At 30.4% G+C, this 26,069-nt stretch overlaps 3 protein-coding genes across 3 annotated transcripts; 1 reads left to right on the top strand and 2 right to left on the bottom strand.

The window, feature by feature from the left end:
• Nucleotides 1-10,635: 10,635 nt before the first annotated feature.
• Nucleotides 10,636-15,133, bottom strand: LOC101263959 (protein BOLA2). Its single transcript, XM_004249824.5, has 3 exons — nt 14,675-15,133; nt 11,121-11,143; nt 10,636-11,042 (listed from the first exon to the last, which is right to left on the bottom strand). Exons 1-3 carry the CDS (start codon nt 14,732-14,734, stop codon nt 10,847-10,849), a joined length of 279 nt encoding a protein of 92 aa, XP_004249872.1. The 5' UTR covers nt 14,735-15,133; the 3' UTR covers nt 10,636-10,846.
• Nucleotides 15,134-15,318: 185 nt separating this feature from the next.
• LOC101264277 (sm-like protein LSM3A) lies at nt 15,319-19,341 on the bottom strand. The gene is made up of 3 exons (XM_004249826.5): nt 19,062-19,341; nt 16,718-16,813; nt 15,319-15,737 (listed from the first exon to the last, which is right to left on the bottom strand). The coding sequence occupies exons 1-3, from the start codon at nt 19,176-19,178 to the stop codon at nt 15,657-15,659; spliced, it is 294 nt and encodes a 97-aa protein (XP_004249874.1). The 5' UTR covers nt 19,179-19,341; the 3' UTR covers nt 15,319-15,656.
• Nucleotides 19,342-23,182: 3,841 nt separating this feature from the next.
• LOC101262765 (trihelix transcription factor DF1) lies at nt 23,183-25,580 on the top strand. The gene is made up of 2 exons (XM_004249820.4): nt 23,183-23,759; nt 23,904-25,580. The coding sequence occupies exons 1-2, from the start codon at nt 23,494-23,496 to the stop codon at nt 25,123-25,125; spliced, it is 1,488 nt and encodes a 495-aa protein (XP_004249868.1). The 5' UTR covers nt 23,183-23,493; the 3' UTR covers nt 25,126-25,580.
• Nucleotides 25,581-26,069: the final 489 nt, after the last annotated feature.

The following is a 26,069-nucleotide window of genomic DNA, read 5'->3' on the forward strand; positions in this document are numbered from 1 at the left end:
TAAAGGACATAAATACTGAAGTACGCATTATTATGCTTAAAAGATAATAGTATTTTATATAAATTTATAAGTGTATTTATTTATATCTAAAAATTAAAGGACATAAATACTGAAGTACGCATTATTATGCTTAAAAGATAATAGTATGATAGTTTTACACATTTATAAATTTAATTTTGAGTGGTGGGTGAATAGGGAACAACTTTAAGAAAAAACAATTATTTTGTTGATACTTAGAACATAAGGCAAATTCTTGGCAATTAACAAGCACGTATTATTATTATTATTATTATTATTATTATTATTATTATTATTATTATTTAGTATATAGTATATAGAAGCAAAAACATCGCAAGAAAAACTGGGATTACAATGAGCCAGACAGCATTACTAAATGTGGTTTGTATAATAATTGTAGTTGCATTATGTATTTTGTCATCAATAATTAAGTTGTCAAGTTATCATCAACATTAATTGAAAGATTCTATATATCTTTTGCCAAAAGGGATGATTTTCTCCCACTTTACAAGTATGTATTTTTATTAAAATTAAAGACGTTAGAATCTGAATATATCTTTTAATATAAAAATATTTTAGTAAAGTTTAAATAATAAATATTCAAGATTTTATTTTTTATGCATCTCAATATATAAAACTGGTTTTTATTTATTTAATACAAAAACTAAGTTAATTAATTAAATACTATGGATAAAATGTGATTTTACTGAAACTAGTGAATGATAATAGCGGTTAACAATTACTTGGTAGATGATAGTGATAGAAGAAGGAGGTAGTGAATAATGACGATGATTAGCGATATATAATAGTGACTAGTGATAGTGATTGATGACTTGTGATGATCATTGTAAATAGTGATTAGTAATAATAACAACGAATGATAGTAGTCAACAATTAAATTCATGTTCGATATCTTTTTAATATTTTTTTCCTTACAATGGGATATATTTTTTTTTAATAAATAGGAGATCTTGATTCATGAATAAACCATGTTCAATAAAGGCAATTTATTTTTTAGCACCATAAGGAGTGCACTCAATTTAATCGAATCGCGCACGACTCATTCGAAACGACGTTTGCTAATTTTTTTTTTATATCCAAACTCAAACACGAATCTCTAGTTAACATCCCAAAAACTTTATTTATTCATATTTTCAAGCTTTTGTAATTTTATCAATTGTAATAATATGAAAAATAAATAAAATGAGAAATACATAGCTTGAAAAAAGAGTCCACTTTCTATAAATCATTAACTTCATAATTTGTTTTTACAAATACTTTCTGCTTATTCACGAGAAAAACAATATACTATATTTTCTTATATAATTTAATCTCTATATTAAAATTTATCTAAGGACGTAAAATTCCCCTTGTTGAGTGTAGTAGCCAGTAGGGTGTAAAATTAGAGTGTACGTAGTTATTGCCATCACATTTATTTTTTCGTGTTAGTTTGTGCTGGTATTTTTTTTTATCTTGACACAAAATTTATGAAACTAAAAAAAATTGTGATCTAAAATTTAAGGTTAAATTATTTTAAATATGACTTTTTCTTTAAACAAATTAAAAAGAAAAATGTGTGACCTAAATGAGATAAAAAAAAAATATTAGCATGAGTAATTTGTAAGATAATTAAGAAAAAAATAAGAGTTAAAGCTGACATACATATGTCGGCCATCCCTAAATAGACTTTGCATTACGCGATCTAGATTTATTGAAGCTCTAATATGACGCTCTCAACATGAGCGGAAAATAAAATAAAAAGAGGAAGCTAATATACATTGAACAGAGTTGTTATACAGAATTCTCTTCATGGTACCAATAATTTGTAGATCATGTTTTGATAGAGAATTCACACACAAAAAAATTAGATAGTGGAAGAGAGTGGGCTTGTGGCGGTGGTGGGTGGTAGGGAGATAGTGGGAAAATGGATATATTTTGTCTCAACACTGCCACAAATAAAAAATTTACCAATAATTATTTAGAGGCAATAATATAATTATATATCATATTTAGCGATAATAATAAATATAAATATTAATAACTAACACGTAAAATCTTTTTATATCTATGTGCTCTCAATTGTGTATAAGTCGATATTTAAACTCGTATAAAATTAAATTAGTAGACACATTAACCATATGTAACATAAACAAGTTAGAATGTTTTCTTGTGCAACCCAAAGTTGTAGGATCCAAGTGAAAGAACATATTTATGTATTATGTCATGATTATATGTTCACTAAAGATTTCAACGACTCTAAATGCAATGGACGAAGAATATTTCCGCATAGTTATTTTTTATTACTACTACTAACAATGTTGGATTCAAGATTTTAGTTAAGGAGATTCGGAAAATAAAAATATAGCACTTGAGATTTGTACCTTTGACTTTAAATGTAATCTTATATTTTAAGAGTTCAATGTCAGTCTATCTATCTATTTATCTATATTTTTAATGAACTATATATCTCTTTTGCTATAACTTAAAATTAGGAAAAATATGAAAGAAGTTTGTGAACATAAGATATGAACTAATGTTGGAAAGATTCCAAGTATCCCACGTTCTCTGTATGTTTATTGGAAAATAATCATACGACTTTTGTTTTCCAATCTTCTTGGTTTCTTAAGTAGTGGATATAATAATTTTAAAATATGAAACAAAACAAAAATTGGAGTATATAAGATGTGATCTTGAGGTAGTATTCATTTATAATGTGATGTTAACTCAATGTGTTACTTAATAAAATAGTCTAATTACATGAAAAATGAGGATCAATTGCCAAATCAAGTAACAATATAAATAGAATTTATATAACCATTTAACTAGTATATATTTTGATAATACAAGAAAAGAAAAAAGATATGCAAGTAATATATATAAAAAAATTGTGATATTTTTTTATTTTTACTCTGGAAAAGATATTTCCACCCAAGTTTGGTCAAATACATTATAATTCTAAAGATATTTAAAAAAAATATCAACCAAATTATCTTCCTAAGAACTTTACTAAAGGATCGATTGATTGAGACACAAGTGGGAATTAATACAAGTTTAAACAGTAATTTAGTTGAAAGTAAAGAAATAAAACAAGTGCTAAAACGACAATTTGAGGCGATACAAGAGGTGGGTGAACATTCGTTTGTTTTATTATCAATATTCGATATTTGGTCATTCATAACATTATTATTTGTTATACCTTTTTTATTTATAACGAGTTGGTCATTTGTCATCATCGATTTAGGTTAAGATATTTTTGAAAGTTTGTAGTCAAATGAGTAATTTACATAAAGCTGACAAAGAATTTCATTAATAGCGGCTTGTTTTGATATATTCTTTAAAACACTCGATGATAGAGAGATATGATTTATCGTACCACATTTATTGGTGCGACCGAGATATTTTCTTTTATCTTTATTTTTGTCGCAGCAAGGAATGTGTGATTAGACAATATTTGGGGTCATATAAACAGAGTTTTCACCTATAACAAACAGTATATAATTACTATAGCAAGGGACATAAAATTATTAAATTTTTTGAACTTGGAAAACAAACATAACATGTTAGGGTATACCCTTTTTTTGTTTATACCCTTTTTTTTTGTTAGGGTATACATGTTGAAATATGGTGTCTTTTCAAAATGCTTTTTAATGATACTTGTAAATAGTATGAGAATTTTATTTTATTTTTAAAAATAGTTACACTATGTACAAGGAAAATATTATTTGGATTAGTATGGGAATTACAAAAATGTGCTACCATGGGAAGTAATTGAACATGGTTAAGTATGTAATACTATTATAACATACATTTATTAAATTAATTTAATGTAAACAGTCGATCAATATAGATAATATTTTATATCTAAAAAGGTTTCTAACCTTTAAGCTTATATTTTTTTGTTCTTTTTCTTCAATTTTTTTACTGACATTAAAGATGTGACTCATTTATGCCTAGACTTCAACTTAAGAATCTCACTTTGCATCCACATTTTTTGTATAGCATCATACACTTTGTGTCTTCCAAATTGAGTGTTCACCTTTCAATTACTTTTCAGTGTGTTTTATAAAATGTCCACTTTCTAAAAGGTAACTAGTGAAACATATATAATCCCACAAAAAATTACATGGGATCCAATTCTACTCTTTTTCTATAGCTTTCTCCCTAATTTATTCTTAGGTAAATATATTAAATAATCAATATGTGGCCTCACTTTTCCCATTTACTACTAATTTTTTTTGTTTAAATTTCCAACTTTTTTTGGTTTTTGAGTAAATAATAGCAACTAGCTGAGGTCACAAATGTCACAAGAATGGGTTAGATCTATAACTAATTACAACAATGTAAAACTGAAACGAGAGATTCACTTTTAAGGGTTCGTTTGGATTCAAATAAATATATTTTCTTCAGAAATAAGTGATTTTTTTTAATGTTCTAAGCAAACTATATCATTCTAAAAGTATATGTTTATAACCTGGATGTGGTATTGAAGGGTGGACAAGATACAATAAATTTAGAATGTCAATGGTAGAACTTTGTTCCCTAGCTACTTTCACAAGGGAAGTTATTTTTCTAAAATAAATAAATTTGGAACTATAGAAATCTAGAATATTTGTCACAACCATTGTCCTTTGGATGAGTACTTTGTAGTAACTGCCTCGCGGTGCAGTGACTTGCAAATTATACAGGAGATGTAAATCGCATTAGACAAGCTCTATGCAATGAGCTCATGACTGAATAAGACTAAGGTTGTATTCAATCTTAGGTCCTACCATGCCCATAAGAAATTTGAAAAATGTAAATTATATATATAGTGTACCTTTATTCCCCATTGATATTTTTATTTATTTTTCTCTTTATGGTTTGGATACAATCTATCTTAGAAACAAAATTTTACCTTTATCCTTTATTTGGAGTAACATGATAAAACAAGAAAAAAGAAAGGAAGAAGAAACAATGTTGAGTGAACTTTGAATATATTGCCTTTGGTTTGGTGACAAGTGACAAGTGACAAGTGCTACAATCAAATCATGGGAGAAATCACATATGAAACTGTGCTATTGCTTCCAATATAACCTAGCACTTTCCCAATTGGCCACATGATGGATGAAGCATAGTCAAGAGATAATGTATGGCATGCACTTTGTGCCATATGGACAGCTACATTAGACAACTTATAGTTGCAACAATCATGGGTACCTACTTATGATCTACCTAATAATTTATGTAATTTTCTAGCAAAGGAGTTCAAAATTTTTGTTTGGTCATAAATTTTGAGACTGAAATTTGAGAATTTGGGAAGGTTCTGATTTTTTATAATGTTATCTTTGTATATGTATTTTACTTGGAAAAAGAATTGAAAATTTGGGAGTAGAAGTCCCAAAAACTGATTTGAGTTCTTGAAAACTTGGAAATATTTGACTAATTAATTATTCTTAGTTTTACTTTTAAAACACTTAATATTAATTAAGGGAAAAGTAGAAAAAAGTTAAAAAATTTTATCTTGATATTATAAATTGATTAACTGACAAATATTTTGACATGTTCGAACATGTTCAGTAATGTTAACAACTAATATGAAACACAAGGAGTATCGATTTGTATTTTAACTATACTTTTAACATCATTTTCACGTATATTTGTTCACACTTCACATAAAGGTTGATGTAGGTATTTTGTATTTATAGCTTTTAGTGTTCCAATCATACCATTTTTGGTTCTAACTTACAAGAGTCAAAGTGGAACTCAAACATGATACTATCACCATATAAGTTCCTTCTCTAAAACATATTAGTGAGTCACTTTGATGCTTTATAATTGGACACATACAAGTAGGGACTATCTATAGTTATGTATCCTTTTTCTTTCCCAAAAGCTCAGGCTTAATTAGTTGGTACAGCCTAAAAGAAATTAGGTTCATAGAATTTGGATGGAAGGACTTGTCAAGTCAAGCAGCCTTCGTATATACGTAGAGTTATATATATGTGAATATTTAACGAAATAATTAAAAAATCTTTACGAAATTATATATCAAAAAACATCGATTTTTCATATTGATCTTGTATGTTTGATTAAAAGAACGACTATCATCATACTCATACTTTCTTTAAATCACTATTTAATATTCCTCCTTGATGTGATTAAAAGAAAAGTGATTTGATCTAATCTTAGTTCAATATTATTTTAACTAACCTATAAGTCATGTGTGATTAATAGGAGTTATTAGGCAACAAGCTCAATAAAAGACAAGATGGGACACACCTATATTGAAGAGCACTTAAAATTTGAGTAGTAAAAAAAGATTTTCTTCAACTTTTTTGGATAAAGAGACAAGTGGCCCCTTTATTTACTTTAGTTTAACATTTGTTTGGTATATAAATAAGACCTGATAAAAATTGTATACACTCATATACATGATAATTAAAAAGAGTTTAATTTAATTCGATATGACACGTTTTTGACTAGCTAAATATCCAAATGAAAAATGTGATAGTACTATCCTTGAAGAAATTAAATCACTCTTTTTCTTAAATCTTTTGCTTTTTGAATAATAGTGAAATTTGAGCTAAAAAATTTGTTATTGATCTGCACGTTGAGTTATTTATATATACATGTAATTGTCTTATTTAAGTACTTTTTTAAATACTTATATAACTTTATCTCGACAACATAATGCTTTTTTTCTTAAAGTATTACAATTATTGATTTTTGGCCCTCTTTTTTGACCTTTAACATAGTCATAATACAATGTGGTTAATTACTTAATATCCATGAATGATTAGTAATTCAGTGCCCCTCTTTGTTGACTTAATAAACACCGGTTCCTTAATCGTTAGTACTACTTTCACTCCAACCATTTGTGGTGTATTGATAATACTTTTTAAAAAAATTTAATCACATATTTTGAATTCTCGTCGTTCTTGATATAGAGTCGTCTTAATTGATAGTAAGTATTTATCCCTAAAAGTGTAACATTCAAATTAATCGAGCCAGAATGAAGTAAAACGAATTGAGGACCGTTATATGAATATTGAACATCAAATGAAAAATAAAATAATATTATTTCTCGATGTATCTCATTAATTTAAGAGCCTTCAAAGACATATATCTAAACGTTATTATTGCTGTTAGTGTGACCCCTTGATCCATAGTTTTGGTTGACAAAGCTCTCAAGAAGCAAGAAAATGTCATTTCAATGTTTTATTGTTGCAAATAATAATGGCCAATACAATAAAAAAGCCAATTTATATAGTTCAAGAAAGGCAAGATAATGCACATTCTTTTGGACTGTATTTTTAATTATGATTTTTGAAAAAGTATTATATGGTATCCCTCTAATGGGAACTTGTGAATTTTGTTTTATCCAAATCTCACATTTTGAAATTTAGCTTTTGCAATTTCTACTGTTATTGATATATGTCTTAATTATGGCGTGATTGTTATATCTTTGATTTTTCTTTATTTCTCTTCGGCTTGAGCTGAGTGAATAATATTTGGCGTGGTGTATCCGATTGTTAAGTTAATAAGACGTATGTAAGTCGATATAATTTTATGTATATGGTCTTTGAAGCTAGAGTCAATCAATAGAATGAAATAAAATAATGGTAAGCCTAAGGCGACAAACATGGCTCAAGAGTGCATATACAAGCCTCTCTTTTCTTCAATGCAAACAACGTAAACAATGCACCCTTTTTTGGAATGATACTTGATTCATAAAGAAGAATTCTTTTGATGTTATACGAACTTTCTCTTGAAAAAAAGGTCATGCGGAGTGTGTAACGATGACTTTTTATCATGGTAAGGCCAGTGCATCAATCAGCCAGTGTAGTGGTGAACACGTTGTGCTTTAACCTACTATGTTTACCTTGTAGGCGTGTGTCATGCGTGAATCTTAGGTGCGAACTTACGGGGCTTGTTTTGATAGCTACTCTCTTATAGTAATGTATCCTGATTTTCGAGTTCTAGTTTCATGGCAGGATAAAACAGAATATTTGTAGAGTTCAGTGCAAACTTTTTTCAAGTCCAATAGAAGTGTTTTCGGTAAAGGATTTGCAATATAAAATTTGAATTATATATACAACATAATTTTACAACGAAAAGTATCCTGTGATTCCGCCCATCCTATGACAAATATCTCTACCCATAATGAAAATTCTAATTAAAAGGAGCAACTATTCAGTGTACTAATATGATAGGCTTTTTGGACCTAAAAAAAATTCTTTACCTATAAGCCTATACTACAGTAAATTAAAGGGAAAGGTTTCTTTGATTAGATATAATATTGGGCACATGACCTGTAACTTGTTACAATTAAAATTGTTATAGTATAGCAGAATTTTGTCATGATTTTTTCATTTTTATCTGTTTAATCCTATCTTTTAGTCGGCGGTCTATTGAATAACTTCTCTATTTTTCAAGATAGTAGTAAAGTATGTGTAAATTTTAGATTACACTTGTAAAATTATACTGAATATATTGTTATATCGTGTCGAAGAGAACCTTAATGCTAATGAGTTTGTTGAATAAATGGTTGATGCATAGAGAAGTTCATTAGAATTTGATTCTTTCTTGTACAAAAGTAACTCTATCGATTGAGTTAACTACACAATGCAAGTAAATATATGGTACATTTTATATTTGTCCACCCAAAGGGTTAATTTGTTCCATCTCCTTTTTATACAAAGAATAAAAATATTTAAAGCCAATGAACTTGAACCAACAATGTCTCATCATATAAAAATAATACGAGTCTTCACAAGTCTTTTTATGATTTTGTAGAGCATGTAGAATTTGAAGAAAACTTTCTTTCGCATCATGAATAGACAGTCTTTTTTGAGTTCTCCTTTCAATTCATCGATTTAAGTTTATCTTATCGTGCTCCATCGATTTATGTATAAGAATATGATGATCTACTTGAAAAAATATTTTCTTTGATTAGACTAATATGGTCAATCATGTCCATATCGCCATTTATATAGATATAACAAGTTTATATCTATATTTATTTATGAATTTCACAAAAGGCGATCAACGAAGTAAACTTAATTTTAGTCTTAATCAGAGGTTCAATTTGAGCTTGACTACGAATTATGAGATTGTTGGTGTGAATTGGCATAGTTGATATGTGTTAACCTTTTAATAGATTAAGAAAAACAAATTAGACCTAGAATATAAAAATAAGTAAGATGTGTCTAATTATAATTATTTCAAATTTACAAGGATGTTAATTACTCGTATTATAATTATCATCTCAATAATAATTTAGATGTGTGTAATCTATACCCTTAAGTAATTTAGAAGTGTGATTGATTACCTTGTAGAATATTTATCCCCCTGTCCAATTATTAAATTCTTCCTAGCTGCAAGTTAACAAGATATGTAAATATGAAAAATATTTATTCGTACTCAATATTTGAAGGAAACTATATCGTGAATATTTAGACCATGAAGCGGAATTAGAAAAAAAAAATAAAAAATTCTCCCTTTATGGATAGACAAATTTTCTCAAATTCATTGAGGATAAATTTAGGTTTATATTCAATAATATTTTGAGTGTATATAAGAATATGATCTCTTTTAGAATATGGTTTTTAATTTGACTAATATGACCAGTCTTGTCCTTATTTTGTAGTTTGTACATTGAAGAAAAGTTTTGAAGTCTTCTTGAATTTTTCCTAGCTATGAAAGAGAAGTTTATTTATGATTAAAACTTATTAATTAATTATATTTTACTACCAAAAAACATAATTAACAGTGATAATTACCTCTCCAATTGTCTAATCCAAAACCCCAAGAATCTTATTTTCAACAAAGATTTTGAAATAGTGTTATATTCTATCAAATTTAAAAGTATTATTCTGTGGCTATATTGTGATTAGACTATTTTAGGTAAACATGAACAGTTTCTTATGATTCCTCTTTTCCTTTTTGAAACATAAAAATATGTTTGAGAAAATAATAGTGAGCCTAAAAGCATTGGTGAAAATGACTTATAGAGGAGAAATGTGTGTTAATTTGTAGAATTGTAGCTAAATCTACCAAAAAAATATGAAGAAGAAAAGGAATGGTATTCAAAGATTAAAATGTCTTGTTGATAGTAAGTTTCTGTTTATGAAATTCATAAGGAACATGATTCTTCAATAGTGGTTACCTAATAATTTGGAGAAAGTTTTTTTTGCCAAACTTCTATTTTGAGTGGTGTTCGATACCTACTTTTGACACTTCGACTAATTCAAATTCATGCTTATATTTCGAGTAGTGTTCAATACCTACTTTTGTCACTCGATTAATTCAAATTCATGCTGAGAAATTCCACTTTGAGAGAGTAAGGAACTTCTCTACCAAAACGAGTCTAATCCACTTCTATTCTTACTAACACATGCACCAAGTTATCTAGTATTGTATTAGGAATGGTTTGAAAATTGTCTCAAAAAACAATCAAAACTTATGAACCTTAGATTAATAGCTCAATACTCTATCGACTGAGCTATACACTCGAGAAAACGATATACGTAGTAAATAATGACTGATACTGAAAAGACTATAGGTAAAACACATGAGCAACAATGTTCTAAACTCATAACAAGCTGAACGGGCGCGTAAAGTTACAAACATGTCATCACTTGTCAACTAAGCAATAACCATTGATTGAATCCCAGAGCTATTGCATTATTCAATAGTTACAAGTTATCGCAGTGTCTCAAATCCAGCAAGTTCAATCAAAACATGATAGACAGACGGTTTTCTTAAACCTATAAGACATCTAACCCCTCATTAGATATAGGGAAGAGAAAAGCATTTCGTCGATAAAGCTGATTAGATTATGATTAATTTAAGCAGCTGCTTGAGGCTTTTCAGATTCCTGCTGTTGTTTCCACTGCTCTGGAGTGAGCGCTTTTGTAATAGAGAGAGCGTGGATTTCCTTCATCTCCTCTGCCAGTGCACCGTTAACCATTCTGTGCCTCTCAAGCAATCTTTTGCCTTCAAATTGTTCTGTCACAATGACAATCGAGAATTTTGCACCACATCTGAGAAAAAGAACAAGTCCAACGTAAGAAAAGAGATCCTAGAAGAATGGAACAACAACTCCATGCATAAGAACTTACCCCCCAGACATATCAACAACTTCCTGCAAAAAAAAAAAAAAAAGGAAGGAAGTCAAAAGAAATTGTTAGGTACTTTTACTATGCAAACACAATGGAAGAAATAAAATATGAAGGTTTTTCAGTGTTCGGTAGAAAAAATAGAACATAATAAGTAATGTATTAGTGCTTTTGACCTGTGGGATTTTAAAGCAAAGCACTAATGCTGGTGACATTTTTGTTCCAAGTGATGGCCTTAAAATGCATAATTCGGGTTAGAAGCAATTTTGCCTTCCAATGTGCATAATCTAAGCCCTACCTCGGATGTGTGTTGTTTCTTATGAGTGCACAAATCTAGCCTAATCCCCAAAAAAAAGTGTGCACACCTAAATCAAACCCAAGAACTACCTCATCTTACATTCTCTTCAATTAAACATTGACTAGGAAACTTCTCTGGCTTTCCAGGATTATCATAGAATTCCAAGTATCTCAACCCTCAAGAATAAGAGGTACAATCGAGAACATCAAATATGCGAGCCAAAACATGCAGATAAAAATGTATAAGCAGACGATGAAAGTATTCTATTCGGTTAATAAATAACTATCATAGAGAAGGATAATAGACAAATAACAATAGCATGCCCACAAACTGCTGAGGTGAAGAAACAAATTTGTATACATCAAAGTTTACATATTATTTATCCCATTTGAAGATCCTGTTGCTCCAAAATATACATATGATCAGTGTCTGCCGGTTATGTGAAACAGAAAATCAACTTCAAGGATGTTTTGCCTCATTAGCACACATTCAGTGCTTATTTCCTACTTATGCTCCCTGCAAACCCTTACGGTCATACCTCTCTTAAACCTGACATAAATACTGGTTCTTTGCTTTCCTTCTTGTTATTCTTTTCCACTTCAGAAAGTGTGGTTAAAAGATAATGCCTCAAATTGAGTAATGCTTGAAGCTTTTATTTATATAGCACCTTTTTTTTTTAATGACAAGGGAAACCCGCAGCCGCTATCCTTTGGGTGCGCACAGGGTAAACCCCCGCTCTTATGCAATAGCTCGCAAACCATTATTTATATAGCACCTTTATGTTTAAAGATTGGCATACACTTAAATTAGATACAAAAAGAAGATTTACAACCTACATGACAGGCGTCTCTCTTATTGACACGAAATAAAGGTAGTTCATATATGTATTCCAGGAAAAGAAAAACTCTAAGGTCCCTCAATGCTTTGAGGTTCTTCCACCTATCCCTTAATGTACCTGAAATCTTAGTATAGCATCTCTTATTGACATAAATAATAGGTAGCTCATATATGTATTCCGGGTAAAGAGCAACTATCTCAGGTACCACAATGCTTTAATGGGTCGTTTGGATTAGAAGCAAGTTACAGGGGAATTAGAAATGCATGGATGGCAATGTAGAGATTGTAATGTAGGGATTGAAATGCAAGGTTAAGGTTATAATACAAGAACTGTAGTGGAAGGATTATTTACTCAATGGATGTTAGATTTGTTATACTAAAGTGCATATTAAAAAATATTTTTTAAATTCTTTTGACAAAATAAATATTGGATAACACGTGAAGGGTTATTTTTGTCATCTCGTAATTTTACTCCATATTATACTATCCCCGCATTCTTATCTTGCATAAAATAATATATCGATACCCGCATAACTTAAAGAGGATATCAGTTATGCGACAAGAGAAGTGGAAACAAAAATTGTATTATAAATATCCTAAATTTTATGTGGAAAGGAAGAATGAAACCAAACATTATACTAACACTAAGTATAAGTGGAGATCACTTTCTCCACTACTCCCAACCAAACATCACCTAAGTTCCTTCCCCAACCATTGATGTACCTGAAATCTTGCTATGATGGTATATGCTCTTGAGATAAGGACTTATTAAAGCACCTTTGTAAAAAACACTTCAACAAGTTTAGCTTCTTTTTTAGAAAATCATTAGATGTTAAATGTTCTAACACTGTTCATTTCCAAGACTGGCAATTTAAGGCTAGTGATCAAAATCAAGGAAAGGTTCAACTTTATCACTGACTATTAGGTTTGTCTAACATTTGCCTGCGTTTACTTCCCTTTCCGGTCCATGAAAGCCCCAAATCACTAATTCCGTCCCATATTTTTCCCTCCCTCTTACGACTGTCCAGCACGGCTCTATCTTTTTCACGATAGAGCCAGGTAGACCAATATACCCTTACAATTGAAGAAGTCTATAAAGCCTAAACAACTGAAAAGGTCAAATATACCCTACGTGGCTGACCAACTCTTCAAGGTGGAGGGGCACATTTCATACGAAAGATAATTGTGGGGGATCCTTTGACCCGAAAGGTGAACAGAGGAAGGATATAACACAAATACACGTATTGGGTATATTTGCACTTTTTTTCCCATCAGGAAATTCTCTCATACAAAGAGAAACTGGAAAAAAAAAGAACTATAGCTCACTCGCCTTTCCCTCACTTCAAACACATGTACCATGGAATGTACCATTTTCACCTTCTTGCGCAAATGGCCCACTTGTGAGCTATTTGCTTAGACGACCTACTTGTTGGAAGTCCTACTTGGTTGAGTTGCTTATTTGACATCCTAGTAACTTGAGCTACTTGAATCAAGGGCGACTCACATGCTTAAGGAAATTTAATAAACTACTAGTCTAAGCAAGTAACTAGTAGGTGCCTACTTAAGAACGAAGTTCCAGATGTAAATAAGACAAGTAGTTGCATCACCTACTTAAGCCAATAAACCAGGGAGTTAAGCAGGTGATGCATCTACTTGACTTCTTTAAATTTTGGCCCTTTGTTCTAAAGAGGTGATACACCTACTAGTCACATACTTAGACTAGTAGGTCATTAATTTTCCTTAAACACGTGGGTTGCTCTTATTAAGCAACTAGGACATCTAACCAACTAGATCAACCAACTAGGATGTCAAAGCAAGTCGGTGAAGCACATAGCTCAAGCAAATAAATCCATGGAGTTATTTATACATCTATATAGTCCTTAATGGACTTGAAAGATGGGCCTTGGGCGGACCCAAGACAGCCCCCTTTTGGTCCGTATCTTTGGGCCATAAGCCTTTAAGTAGGTGATGGACCTACTTTTTTATCTTTGGCCCTTCATTTTTACGTAGGTGACACCTACTTGACTTCTTTAAATTTTCAGCCTTCGTTCTTAAGGAGTAGCTAACTCAGAGTTGTTTTACATAGTGCCAAATCCAACTAATATCATCTTCATAGTGAAACAATCCAATCAAGGCAGATTTGAAGTTAGAATTTTGCTTTTAATAAATTAAAATGTAAAACTTAAAGATGTGTTTTTTGACCTATTAATTCATAACAACCAAAATTTCAGCATTTGGGAGATTTCCCAATGTTTATCACTTATTTTCCTTTGTCAGTTAATTTTAACAATTGCAACTGACAAGGTTTAACAAAATCTAAAATCCTGATAAACCTATTTGGTTTAGATTTGCTATGAACAAATTAAACGAACACAAACTCATCAAGTTAACAACAGATATGTGTATATTTGAGAGAATTTACCAGATGAGAAGGGTTAAGCTTTGCCCTTAGTGAAGATTCTACTTGCTCCTTCATCTTCATCTTTCGAGAATACTCTTTTTTTTCTTTGTTATTTGCTGCCAAAATGCCCCAAATACAATTCTTCTCTTCCTAGGTTTTTACAATTTTTATATACGAATCCCAATTTCTACATTTTATTTTTCAAGACGGGTTGACCCAATATTTGCTCATAAAATCTTTATATTATTATGTATTTCTAAATTAGATTTAAAAAACACTACAAGTCAAAATAATTGATATATATATATATAATGTCTATGATAAAAAATTAAATTTGTTTGAATCTCGAAATAAAAAATGTATCACATAAATTGCTTGCAACTAAGGAGTACTTTTTTTCTCTGGAATAATTTCTAAGTTGATACTTGAAAATTAAGATTTATGAACACAAATTGAAGTCTATTTTTTTGTGTAAAAACAGTTTTGAAGTTTTTAGAAATTTAAAATGGAAAATTATACAAATTCCATGTTCAAATAATTTTTCAAGAAGAAAAAGTTGAATTGGCGATGGGTGAAAAATGGCAACATAAGTGGAATAGGGAATATTTGACGACAACAATATGGCATATAATCCTATAAAATTCGAATAAGAATACCCAGTCTACTTGGATTAACTTATATTTTTCACTTTCATAATATTTGAATAAAAAAAATTGTATTTTAAAGCACTTTCATGGTGTTTGTTAAAAATCACAAATTATGGCTTTTGACAGCCATAAGCCAATCCAAACAGACACTTCTTGTCTCATTCTAGAGTTAAGTAAACAGAAGCAGCACGGTTCACAAATATCCAATGCTATAGGATTTCAACATTACTAATCTTGTGCTTTGCAAAACACATGTACTAGACAAAATCACAGACCACCTACAATAGTCTACTGCAGCACCTTAAACAAAATATAGCGTGCTTGCAGATTTTCATACACCACGATGCCTCTCCTCATCAAGTAGTCCGGAGTGGAGGAGACACCAGAATCACACCATCTCCACGAACAAATAGGAACGGGATGGTCCGTCTCGTCGCCTAAAACACAATCAACAGAGAACCAATGTCAGCTGCTTTTACAATCATTAGAAAACCATTCCTCAACACACAACAACTCTTGCAAAAAGCAATTCTAATAAATACATTCTACTCATGGGGCCAATCTAGGATATCAACCACTATGATCAATAGCGAATCCAGGGTTTAAATTTGATAGGTTTTGGGATAAGTTGAACCAATGTTCGATTTGTTTTTAAATTTTAGTAATTCTTCACAAAGATCTATGATTAGTTAAACCCATTGAATATATGTGACATCCTCCACTATGACTAGATTTAATATAGACATTTGCCTTAATTATAAAATTTCACAACTATACAAGGAAAATAGAGATTTCAATATGTTAAAACTTGGGAATTTTGAAAGAATAAAACCAAGTAAGAAAAAGAAAACAATGCTTTAAATTGGAACACAAGATGGACCTTGGAAGATTGGGAGTTGTACATTGAAACACACGTGAATTGACACCCCTCCTTCTTAGGATACACCCCTGATTCCACTACAAGTGAAAATACGAGAAGAAACTTCTCGAAACTTCAGATGGAAAAGGAGCACCTAATCTTCTAAGGGGGTATCACATAAGCGAAAAGCAGATGTCCCTTGGTATATTTTTTGAGCATCACCACTGAACACTATTGAGGGAGAAATGAAACAAAATACGAGAGAAACAAAGACATATTTGTCAAAAAAAATAACAACAACATTATCTGCTGATAGATAAAAGCTCACTTAGAAGTTGGGATAATTCTAAAGTGAAGTCCTATTGACGTAGAGTAGGTGGCCGTCAAAGCCAGCTAATTGTACATAGCACTAGCTATAGTCCACTTGTCCAACATATTACAGCCAAGGGTCTGATGCTAATTGGAATGATGTATTGCAATGACCAGAAAAGGGGAGAAGAAATATATCTTAATTTCAAACCAAAATAAAAAAGAGAAGGTAAGAGAAATAAAGCATACCCGAACTATCTCTTCATATGTTTCATCATCAATCTCAACTGTGGTCACAATTTCTTCAACATCACCGAGAATCATATTAAGATGCTGATCATAAGCCTGAAAAGGAAACCACACGACAGCTTAGTGTCACCTCACAAGATTTTTTTTCCATACAAATTCAAGGAATGATAAAAGTCAAAAGTAAAATATGATTCATGCATGCTTGTAAATCAAATTGGATATTTGGAAATTCTGATGCCTGTGAAATACCCAAGAATCAGAAGACAAAACAAACTATAGTATCCTTAAAGCAGAGCAATAGCAAGATGATCCCCTACAACCATAACATAATTCAGAATTTCCAGCAACATCATGCAATTGCCCCTTTTTGTAACAAGGAGCGTCATGTACTTGTTCTTCAGTATTCTTTGGTAACACAACAACTTGACAATAGTCCTATAATTTCTCAGACAAAGTGACCAAACAAACAAATATTTGAAGGAACAGGCAAACAAGAAACACAACCTCCACTTAACATGCAGGTTTATTGAATTTAACATGATGCCTTTTCGCCAACAAGTAGTATTCATTGATGATGGAGACAGGTCATTGCTTATTCCCCTCTCAACATTATTTGTCAAAGCTTTCGCACCCAACCATGTTCAATGTTGACACTGGGTAAAGATGCTTTACATATTTGTTCTGATGATAGTCTAGTTTTGGTTTGTCTGTTAGTTGCTTCCTTTCATAGATAAGGTTTCCTTTTCTGCGACTACTTATTCCTTTTATTCCTATTTTTCAGACATTTTATAATTCAAGTAATATTGACAAATGGAAGTACTCAAAAGGCTTTCTTATCAGCAAAATAGGCGTTCTGCCTTATCACATTATTTCTTACACCCACATGAGAGTGATCATGCTGCTTTCCATCTACTATTTTCAGTCCATGTCAACATTTAGTCAATCATAACCCCATCCGAGTAGAAAGAAAGAACTTCTCCCTTGTTTTTAACTGATATGCTATAACACTACAGAAAATCACATCTCTATCATGCAAAAAGAAATTTTATAGAACATATAGAATACAATTGTCCATATCTCCCTTCACCTCCAGCCACTTAAAGATAGTCCTCAGTTGCTGTAGACTGCATATTATCTAAACGTGTTTTATGCATTAACAGCATATCAATATGTTACATAACTTGATCAGGCACAGTAGTTGCAACCCAAGATCTCCCCATGTTTATATTATACTTTCTTGACTAATGGTAGTGCATTAATATCTTTTTACACCCTCTTTCCAATTCTTCAGCAATAAGCATCTACTACCATATTCTTTAATATATCGTTCCTGGAGGATATTTGGTATGTCTATATTCTTAATGACTTCACATATAACATCAAAAATCAAACCTTTAGGCCACATATTACTATATTGACATACACTTCGAGTCGGCCTCAATTTCCTACCGTTATAATTGCTTAATTAATGGATATAGAAAATAATTAGTTATGTTGCTTAAAAAAGAAAAAAAAATAAGACTGCTACAGCTACCAGGAATCGAACTTGCGTAACTATGCCATTCAAGAACGCCTTCAACCACTGAGCTACCCATAAAGTTATTGCAAGGGAGTGCAAACTTTAACATATAACCAAATTAGATAGCAGTTATAGGCGAAGAGTGTCCTCCTGAGCACCCTCAGCATAACGTAGCTCTGCCAGCCTAGTAGTTGATGGGCCAATGCTTGAAATCATATCACATCAATGAATTGGCTTCTGCCCAACTCATATAATTGTGCTCCGTAAACTGCTACTCCCTCCACTTCATTTCGTTTGCCCTACTTTACTTCTTATTCAGTTTTTTTTTTTAAAATAACTCTTTCTTCACACTTGTTGTTTAAGACCACAAGATTGAAGGGTATTGCTTTATGCATTGGCTTCTGCCCTACTCATAAAATTGAGCTCTGTCAACTTTTTCATCTTACTTTGCTTTTTAGTCCAGATTAATAAAAATTACTCTTTTTTTTGTAACTCCTTAATTTTTAACCCTCCACAATCATGCTAGTTCAATACAACAAGATTATATCTTCATTTTCATAAACTCTGTATCAAGCCAAAAACCATCAAGTAAATTGAAAAGGAAACCTGAATATGAAAGAAAATTGAAAACAGAGAAAAATCATAAACCCTAGAATACGAAGCAAAAGGGGTAACAAATATAACACAAGTTAACAAGATCAAAACTTAAAAAAGTACCAACTTGCATCAATGTAAGGATCAATTCTACTATTCAACAGATAATTTATCAACAAAAAGATAGAACAAACAACGGCCAGTAGTAATTGGGGGAAACAGTTAATATACATGAAGTTTGCCACGGAGTTCTCTGTCGGAGCGGAGCTTAACGTAGATTCTCTCGTCGAGACTAAGCCTTATGAGATCCAATGGCTCCTTCACTGTGCTCTCCTCTTCACTTCCCATGGCGCTTTCTCTCTTTCTCTCTCTAAAATTTCAAATGCGATTATTTGTTTGTTCGTTTGTATATATTTTAGGGCTGTTTTCCCTAATTATAAAAAGGAAGTGGGCCGGGTTAGAGTGGCGGGTCGTTTACAGGCCTTATCAAAGTCTTATAGAGTATAAGCCCATCTAAGTTCAATGGTTAGCCCGATTTAAATAGAAATCGAAACTTCTGATTAATGAAAGGAGCATATCATTTGATGTTAAGATGAAAAATTATGGTTCTTCGTAGATGGTTATATATTTTTGTTTGAATTTATATATACGTATATTTTGAATAACGTTGGACTATATAATCGGTATAAGGTGTTTGGAACGAAAAAATGGTGATGATTCTTTGAGGTAGCTATATGTATGTGATATTATATCTAAAAGCATGATTAATAGTATAAGTTTTGATAACTAACAAAATGTAACAAATGTATGATACCATAGGTTAGTTGTTGAAATGATGACAATCCTTTTGATCGATGAATGTGTGTGAATTATGCTTAGATGTTTTATTACATTACATTAATCTTCGAGAGAAACTAACATATGAGTAGACTTGTTGTTTCGATTCACTCAATGTGACAAGGGACACGATAAAATTCACATGTTTTAGTAGAAAATTAAAGTAATCACATGAATATAGCATAAGATTGTCTTTTCTTGTTATCATAAGGTCGATCGTGAATAAGGTAAGTCCAATTAAACCACACAAATAATATATGAGCTAGTTATTGTTATTGGTGATTTATTAGATTAGTATATCTTTGTAGAATTATATGTATTTGAAAGTTTGTAATAACATGTAATCTCACAAACACGAGTTTATAAAAAAGAACATGGAGATATGTGATTTATTGACTCGTCTTTAATTAGGATATTCTGGTATATTATGTATGAACTATACTTTGCTCACTCTGTAAGATTGTATAAGAGTTTGTGAAAAAATTGATTAACATTCACAAATTGTGAAGTTCCCATGTTTTGAAGAAAAAGAATTTAAAAAATTTAAATTACATATCTGAATAAAATTTCTATTTTAAATTAACTTTGTTTCAATAATTATATAAATTTTACTTGAAAACATGACGAAACTTATCTATTCCATTGAATTCTGATACATGATTTATAGATCTAACTAGTTTTAAACTCGCATAGAAATGTTCTACCTTGGTCATTGGGGAATGAAATGCCTTCTATTAAAAAAACTACATACATAGAATTTGCACCATAAACTTCTAATTGAATTTGAATAGAAATTAATTTACACCTCAAAATGAGAGTTAATACAATGGAACAACCAAACCAAGATATGTTTTATTTGTATAGTCAATTACTCCCCCTCAATATGAAATTTGTTTATATTACTAAAATCATTTTTCAATTTACAAAATCAAATAAACCGAACAAGAAAAATTCCATTTTGCTTAAACTAAATCTTTATGAAATTACAAAATAATATGAAGTATTAAGAAAGCTCCTTCCTTGTTAATTTTGATATTAATAAATAAGACACATGATTAAATCGCATTCAAAAAATCTAAAGAGTAATTTATTTATTCGTATAATATTTTAAAAACATATAAATAAAAAATAAATAAATAATATGAGACGAAAAGTGTGTTAAGAATTGTATTATTATTACTAACAAGTTTAAAAGTAAAGCGTGTGGGACAGTATGCAAGTTACAACCACAGATTCACTCCAATTGGTTCAAAGATAATTACTTCACTCTTTGGCAAGTTTGAAAATGACACAATTACTTAGATTCCTTTTTTTTAAAAATTGAATAAAATAATAAATAATAGTAATAATGTTTTACTGTCCATATTTTCAAATTTTATGTATTATTATAAATTATAGGAAAGTGACCTGGCGTCGAGATTACGTAAATGAATTCCATGAAAAGTATATTGACTATCTCTATGATTAGTTGTCTCTTTCCTTTTCCCAAAGGCCAACTTTATGTTACTTCCATCAACTTTACTTTTATTTTAACGCGGATCGTGATATAGTGGTGATATTACGAGAAGTTTATTAGAAATAATATTTTTAAATGATTTTATGCAATGAACGATCTGAATTTAGTAATTAAAACTTATCAATTGAATTATGGTTAATCACTTTCATCAATAAATTTATCTTTTTCTTTGTAAGTGAATAAATGAATTGACTGATATAAAAAACGTATTTATTATTATTTACGTTATATGACTTTAACGTTTGGTGTTATAGTAAACCCTAAAAAATATAAAAAAAATTCAAAGATACAAAGGATTTAGGAAAAAATTTGAAGTTAAAGTAACTTGATAAAGCTTTATTTTTAACTAAAGAAAGTTTGAAAAGAAAAAATTCAAGTTTGAATACTTTGCTTTAGAAGAAAAATATATGCGATTAGTATTTAGTAATGTGTAATTAATAGCCACGTCCTCAAAAGTATCAATACTGCAAAAGATTAAAAAAAAAAGTTAATAGGAAAGATAATTAGGGCAAAATTAATCATTGAGAATATTCATGTTAAGTTAAGATTATAAATTAAGGAGAGAATAAGAAATATGAAACATTAAAAGTGTTTATTATTTAATAAAGAGTAATTTATTTTTAAAATAATCATTTATCGTAAAATTTAATCAATCAACTTATAAAATGAGTATGATATATTGAGGAGAATCTAAATTACGTTTACTTATCAAAGTAATCAAATACTTTTCGTGCTTCCTAAACTTAACTATATGAACGTTGACAATATTATTATTATTATTATGTTATTTTATTGATTTTATATCAAAGGAAATAGTTTTTACTTTACAACAATGTAGTTGTTTTATTTGTTGCTAAACATCTAAATAACTCTTAAACTTGACACATTTGGGAAGTTAACACTTCAAATTAATCAATAACCAGATGCAACCTACTTATATTTTTAGCATAATATATAAATATATTATTTACTTAGTTTCAACATGTTTTTCAATTAGAGTGTGATCTAAGTAGGTATTCAAATTTTTCATAGACACATGCATCTTACATTAAGATTTATGTGACAATTCATATTCTACATAATATTCTATATGTAATATATCACGTAAAATGTATATATCTACTAATTTAATTTTATACAAACCTAAATACTTATATCTGTTCACTAAAATTAAAGAATTACTATGCCGTTAAAATCATTTATTTAATATATAAAATATAAATATTATATAATAATATGTTCGAATTATATTTTAATGAACTAATTGAAGGAACGATATATTTTTCTTCTTTTTTTAAAACTCTTGTTGACACAAGGAAAAAGTAATTCCACAATTTCACCCATAAAAAAACTTTTAGTATGAAAAGAAAAGAAGAAAATGTTGAAAAGCCAAATATATGTATGGCCGACTTTCTTTTTAAAAATAAAAATAAAATTTTATCAGTAGCTTTTAAGGCACAAACTTACAAAATCCCAAGTTGGAAAATGAAGATATTTTTAGATGTTACTATTTCAAATTTTACTTCATCTTTATCTTCCACTTGTTGCTATCTCCTCAAATGGACAAATTCATAACCATGACTCATCTCTTAACTTTTTTTTAAAAAAAAAAATATTAGATTCTTATTTCTAGTTTCTAGTAGTATATAAATAAATTAAAAGAGAAATGAAATCATTTTATAAAGAATATTATATATTTTAATTTAATTTAATCATAAAATGAAATATCACCGCATCAACTAATTTTACTTTTTTTTGAATAAAACTCTTAAAGATGGATCAATTTTTATTTTCTTCATAATTTGAAGCAATTAAAAATCTCGATTGTTCTCTTTACCATCCATTGTTGACCCCAATCTTTTCACATTATTCCAAACATGGTGTATCCAAGCTGTAATTTTGGACTCCACCAAAGCAAAGTTGACTACTCATTTTATTTTATTTTTATTCAAACACAATAAAATGAATATAAAAAGTCAAAAAAATAAAAATAAAATTCAAATTACACATGTTTTCACCAATTTGACAACTTGTAAAATTTATTTATTAACATGTCCCACTTCAATTCAATTCTTTCAAATCCCTTTGCCTATTTAAAAAGTGGTTGGAAAATAATAAATTTTAATTCACTTCCCCATTCAATATTTCTTGACCCCCTTAAATAAAAATAAAATAAAATAGTTGGGGGTTGAATTTAAAAATATCCAATTTTTTCGAAGAGAAAAAAAAAGGATAATAAGTGCCTTCTACTCAATTATTTTTACTACTAATAAAGTCCAAAAGAAATTTTCTTTGTAAGAAGAAAAAAAAATGCTAGAAAGTTCTGTTTTGTTGGAGAATACAGCTGCTGGTGGCGCCGTCACCGGCGCCGATGGTGAAGCGTCGGAGCTGAAGAATGAAGGTGGTGGTGGTGGTGGAAGTGTCGGTGGAGGTTCAGAGGAAGAAGATAAGAATTTTTCAGGTGGAAATCGTTGGCCACATGAAGAAACTTTGGCTTTACTCAAAATAAGATCGGAAATGGATGTTGCATTTCGTGATTCCAATCTCAAAAGCCCTCTCTGGGATGAAATTTCTAGGTAATTTTTTTTTGCAATAATTTTGTCTGAGCATGCAATTTTCAATTTCATATGAATTAGTCAAATTTTAGCTGTGATTTTGGTTGATTTTAGTGAAAATTTGAAGTTAGGAGGATGGAATTTTGTTGTTGTTTGTTGTAACAGGAAGATGGCTGAGCTTGGGTATAATCGAAATGCGAAGAAATGCAGGGAGAAGTTTGAGAACATTTATAAGTATCATAAGAGAACTAAAGATGGTAGATCTGGTAGACAAACTGGGAAAAACTATCGATTTTTCGAGCAATTAGAGCTTTTAGATAGCCAATCCTTGTTTTCATCGCCTCCATTAAACCATAGCCAAATCAATAGAATGGAAACAATGCCTGTACCAATGCCTATGCCAATGACAATGATAAAACCAGCTGCTAGTGGATGTCAGGATTTTGGAATGGATCATAGTCGAGTTCGGGGTTTTAATCCGGGGTTCATGTCCACATCCACGTCCACGACCTCGTCCTCGGGGAAAGAATCCGATGGTAGTGTGAAGAAGAAAAGGAAATTGGCTAGTTATTTTGAGAGGTTGATGAAGGAAGTGTTGGATAAGCAAGAGGACTTGCAAAACAAGTTTCTAGAAGCAATGGAAAAATGTGAGAAGGATCGAATAGCGAGGGACGAGGCTTGGAAGATGCAGGAAATCGCGAGATTAAAGAAAGAACAAGAAGCATTAGCTCACGAAAGAGCAATTTCTGCCGCGAAAGACGCAGCAGTGATTGCTTTCTTGCAGAAAGTCTCAGATCAAACCATTCAACTACAGTTACCAACAGATTTACCCCATAGGCATACCGAGGAACGAGAGAGTGAATCAATGAAAACTATTGGAAATCAGGAGAATGTTGTTATGCAACAAGACAACGACAAGGAAAACATTGACAAACAAGAGATTGATAGTGCTGGTGAGAATTCAAACTCGTTTCAAACGAATTCATCTTCTCGATGGCCTAAAGCCGAAGTGGAAGCCTTAATCAAGCTAAGAACAAACGTCGACTTGCAATACCAAGACAACGGCTCATCAAAAGGGCCTCTTTGGGAAGACATCTCATGTGGTATGAAGAAGCTTGGATACGATAGAAACGCGAAGAGATGTAAAGAGAAATGGGAGAACATAAACAAGTACTATAGAAGAGTTAAAGAAAGCCAAAAGAAAAGGCCAGAAGATTCAAAAACATGTCCATATTTTCATCAATTGGATTCCATCTATCAAAACAAGTCCAAGAAACAATTGCCCATTATGGAAACTCCGGGTTCGAATATGAAGGCCGGAGAGATACTAATGCAAATAATCAACCAACAACAGCAACAACAAGCATTAGAAAGAACAGAATGTTGAACAAAAGTTTGTTCAAGAACAAAGTAATGCAAATAATAGATTGATGGACAAGAAGGTTTTTCTATTTTACTTTGTGGTTAGTGTACCATTTTTGACAAGTGGGACAAAATCAATTATGTGCTTTGGAAATGTGGGATTATGTGTGAGGGAGGAACTTTTTCATTCACAAAGTTAGTTTTACTATAAATGCACACACAAAGAAAGTGGCATATTTTCTTTTTTTCTAGTTAGGTATATTTAATCATTTGTTGTTAGTAGTTAAATAGTGTCATAGGGAATAGTTTTAGCTTTGGTGTGATTTTGATATTTCTTTTTTTGAAGATTATATATGTAGCATATAGTATACATTTTCTTCTTTTGAGGCTTTGGTTTCTCAACCATATCCTCCATAAGTACATGTGTGTAATAGTTCAAAATAGTTGATTGTGTTTGTATGAATTTAGAATATACTTTTACATGTTTGTCGATTTTTATTTTTTGTTGTTGAAGGGATTTATGAGTAAGAGTGAAAAAGTTGTGTACTTTAACTAGAATAATTTTCACAAAAGGGTCTTTGTTACTGTTTCGAGAGAAATATTGAAAACACTTTTGAATTTAACACTAGTTATTAACAGTTTTGAAGATAACTTTTTTATTTGGCTAACTATATTTGGTATGTATTTGGATTTGGTTTAAAATTCTGATTTGAAGCAAAATTGTGGTTTTATACGTAATTCAATGTTTTTAAGTTGTAAATAAATTATTATTATGACAATATTCAATGCCACATAATTCTATATAAATTCACTAGTTGATAATAATAAATAATTTACTGTTTTCAATATAATTCTTTCATGATTTTTTTGCTACAAATTATGAAAATTATTATTTTCTTTTTTAAAAAGGAGAAAAATATTTCAGGGACTGTTTGGACCCCATGCTGCCGTCCCCTCACTCCCTATCGT

The sequence above is a fragment of the Solanum lycopersicum genome, chromosome 11, assembly GCF_036512215.1.
Source record: "Solanum lycopersicum chromosome 11, SLM_r2.1".
In the NCBI taxonomy this organism is placed as follows: Eukaryota; Viridiplantae; Streptophyta; class Magnoliopsida; order Solanales; family Solanaceae; genus Solanum; species Solanum lycopersicum.

Excerpts from the sequence above, each read along its gene's own strand:
- LOC101263959 (XM_004249824.5), bottom strand. The coding sequence starts at position 14,734 with ATGAAGATGAAGGAGCAAGTAGAATCTTCACTAAGGGCAAAGCTTAAC. Across the intron at positions 11,144-14,674 it reads AGCTTAACCCTTCTCATCTG|GAAGTTGTTGATATGTCTGG; the intron begins GTAAATTCTCTC and ends TTTTTTTTGCAG. Across the intron at positions 11,043-11,120 it reads GTTGTTGATATGTCTGGGGG|ATGTGGTGCAAAATTCTCGA; the intron begins GTAAGTTCTTAT and ends TCTTTTTCTCAG.
- LOC101264277 (XM_004249826.5), bottom strand. The coding sequence starts at position 19,178 with ATGGGAAGTGAAGAGGAGAGCACAGTGAAGGAGCCATTGGATCTCATA. Across the intron at positions 16,814-19,061 it reads AACTCCGTGGCAAACTTCAT|GCTTATGATCAGCATCTTAA; the intron begins GTATATTAACTG and ends TTTCCTTTTCAG. Across the intron at positions 15,738-16,717 it reads CATATGAAGAGATAGTTCGG|GCGACGAGACGGACCATCCC; the intron begins GTATGCTTTATT and ends ATTGTGTTTTAG.
- LOC101262765 (XM_004249820.4), top strand. The coding sequence starts at position 23,494 with ATGCTAGAAAGTTCTGTTTTGTTGGAGAATACAGCTGCTGGTGGCGCC. Across the intron at positions 23,760-23,903 it reads CTCTGGGATGAAATTTCTAG|GAAGATGGCTGAGCTTGGGT; the intron begins GTAATTTTTTTT and ends TTGTTGTAACAG.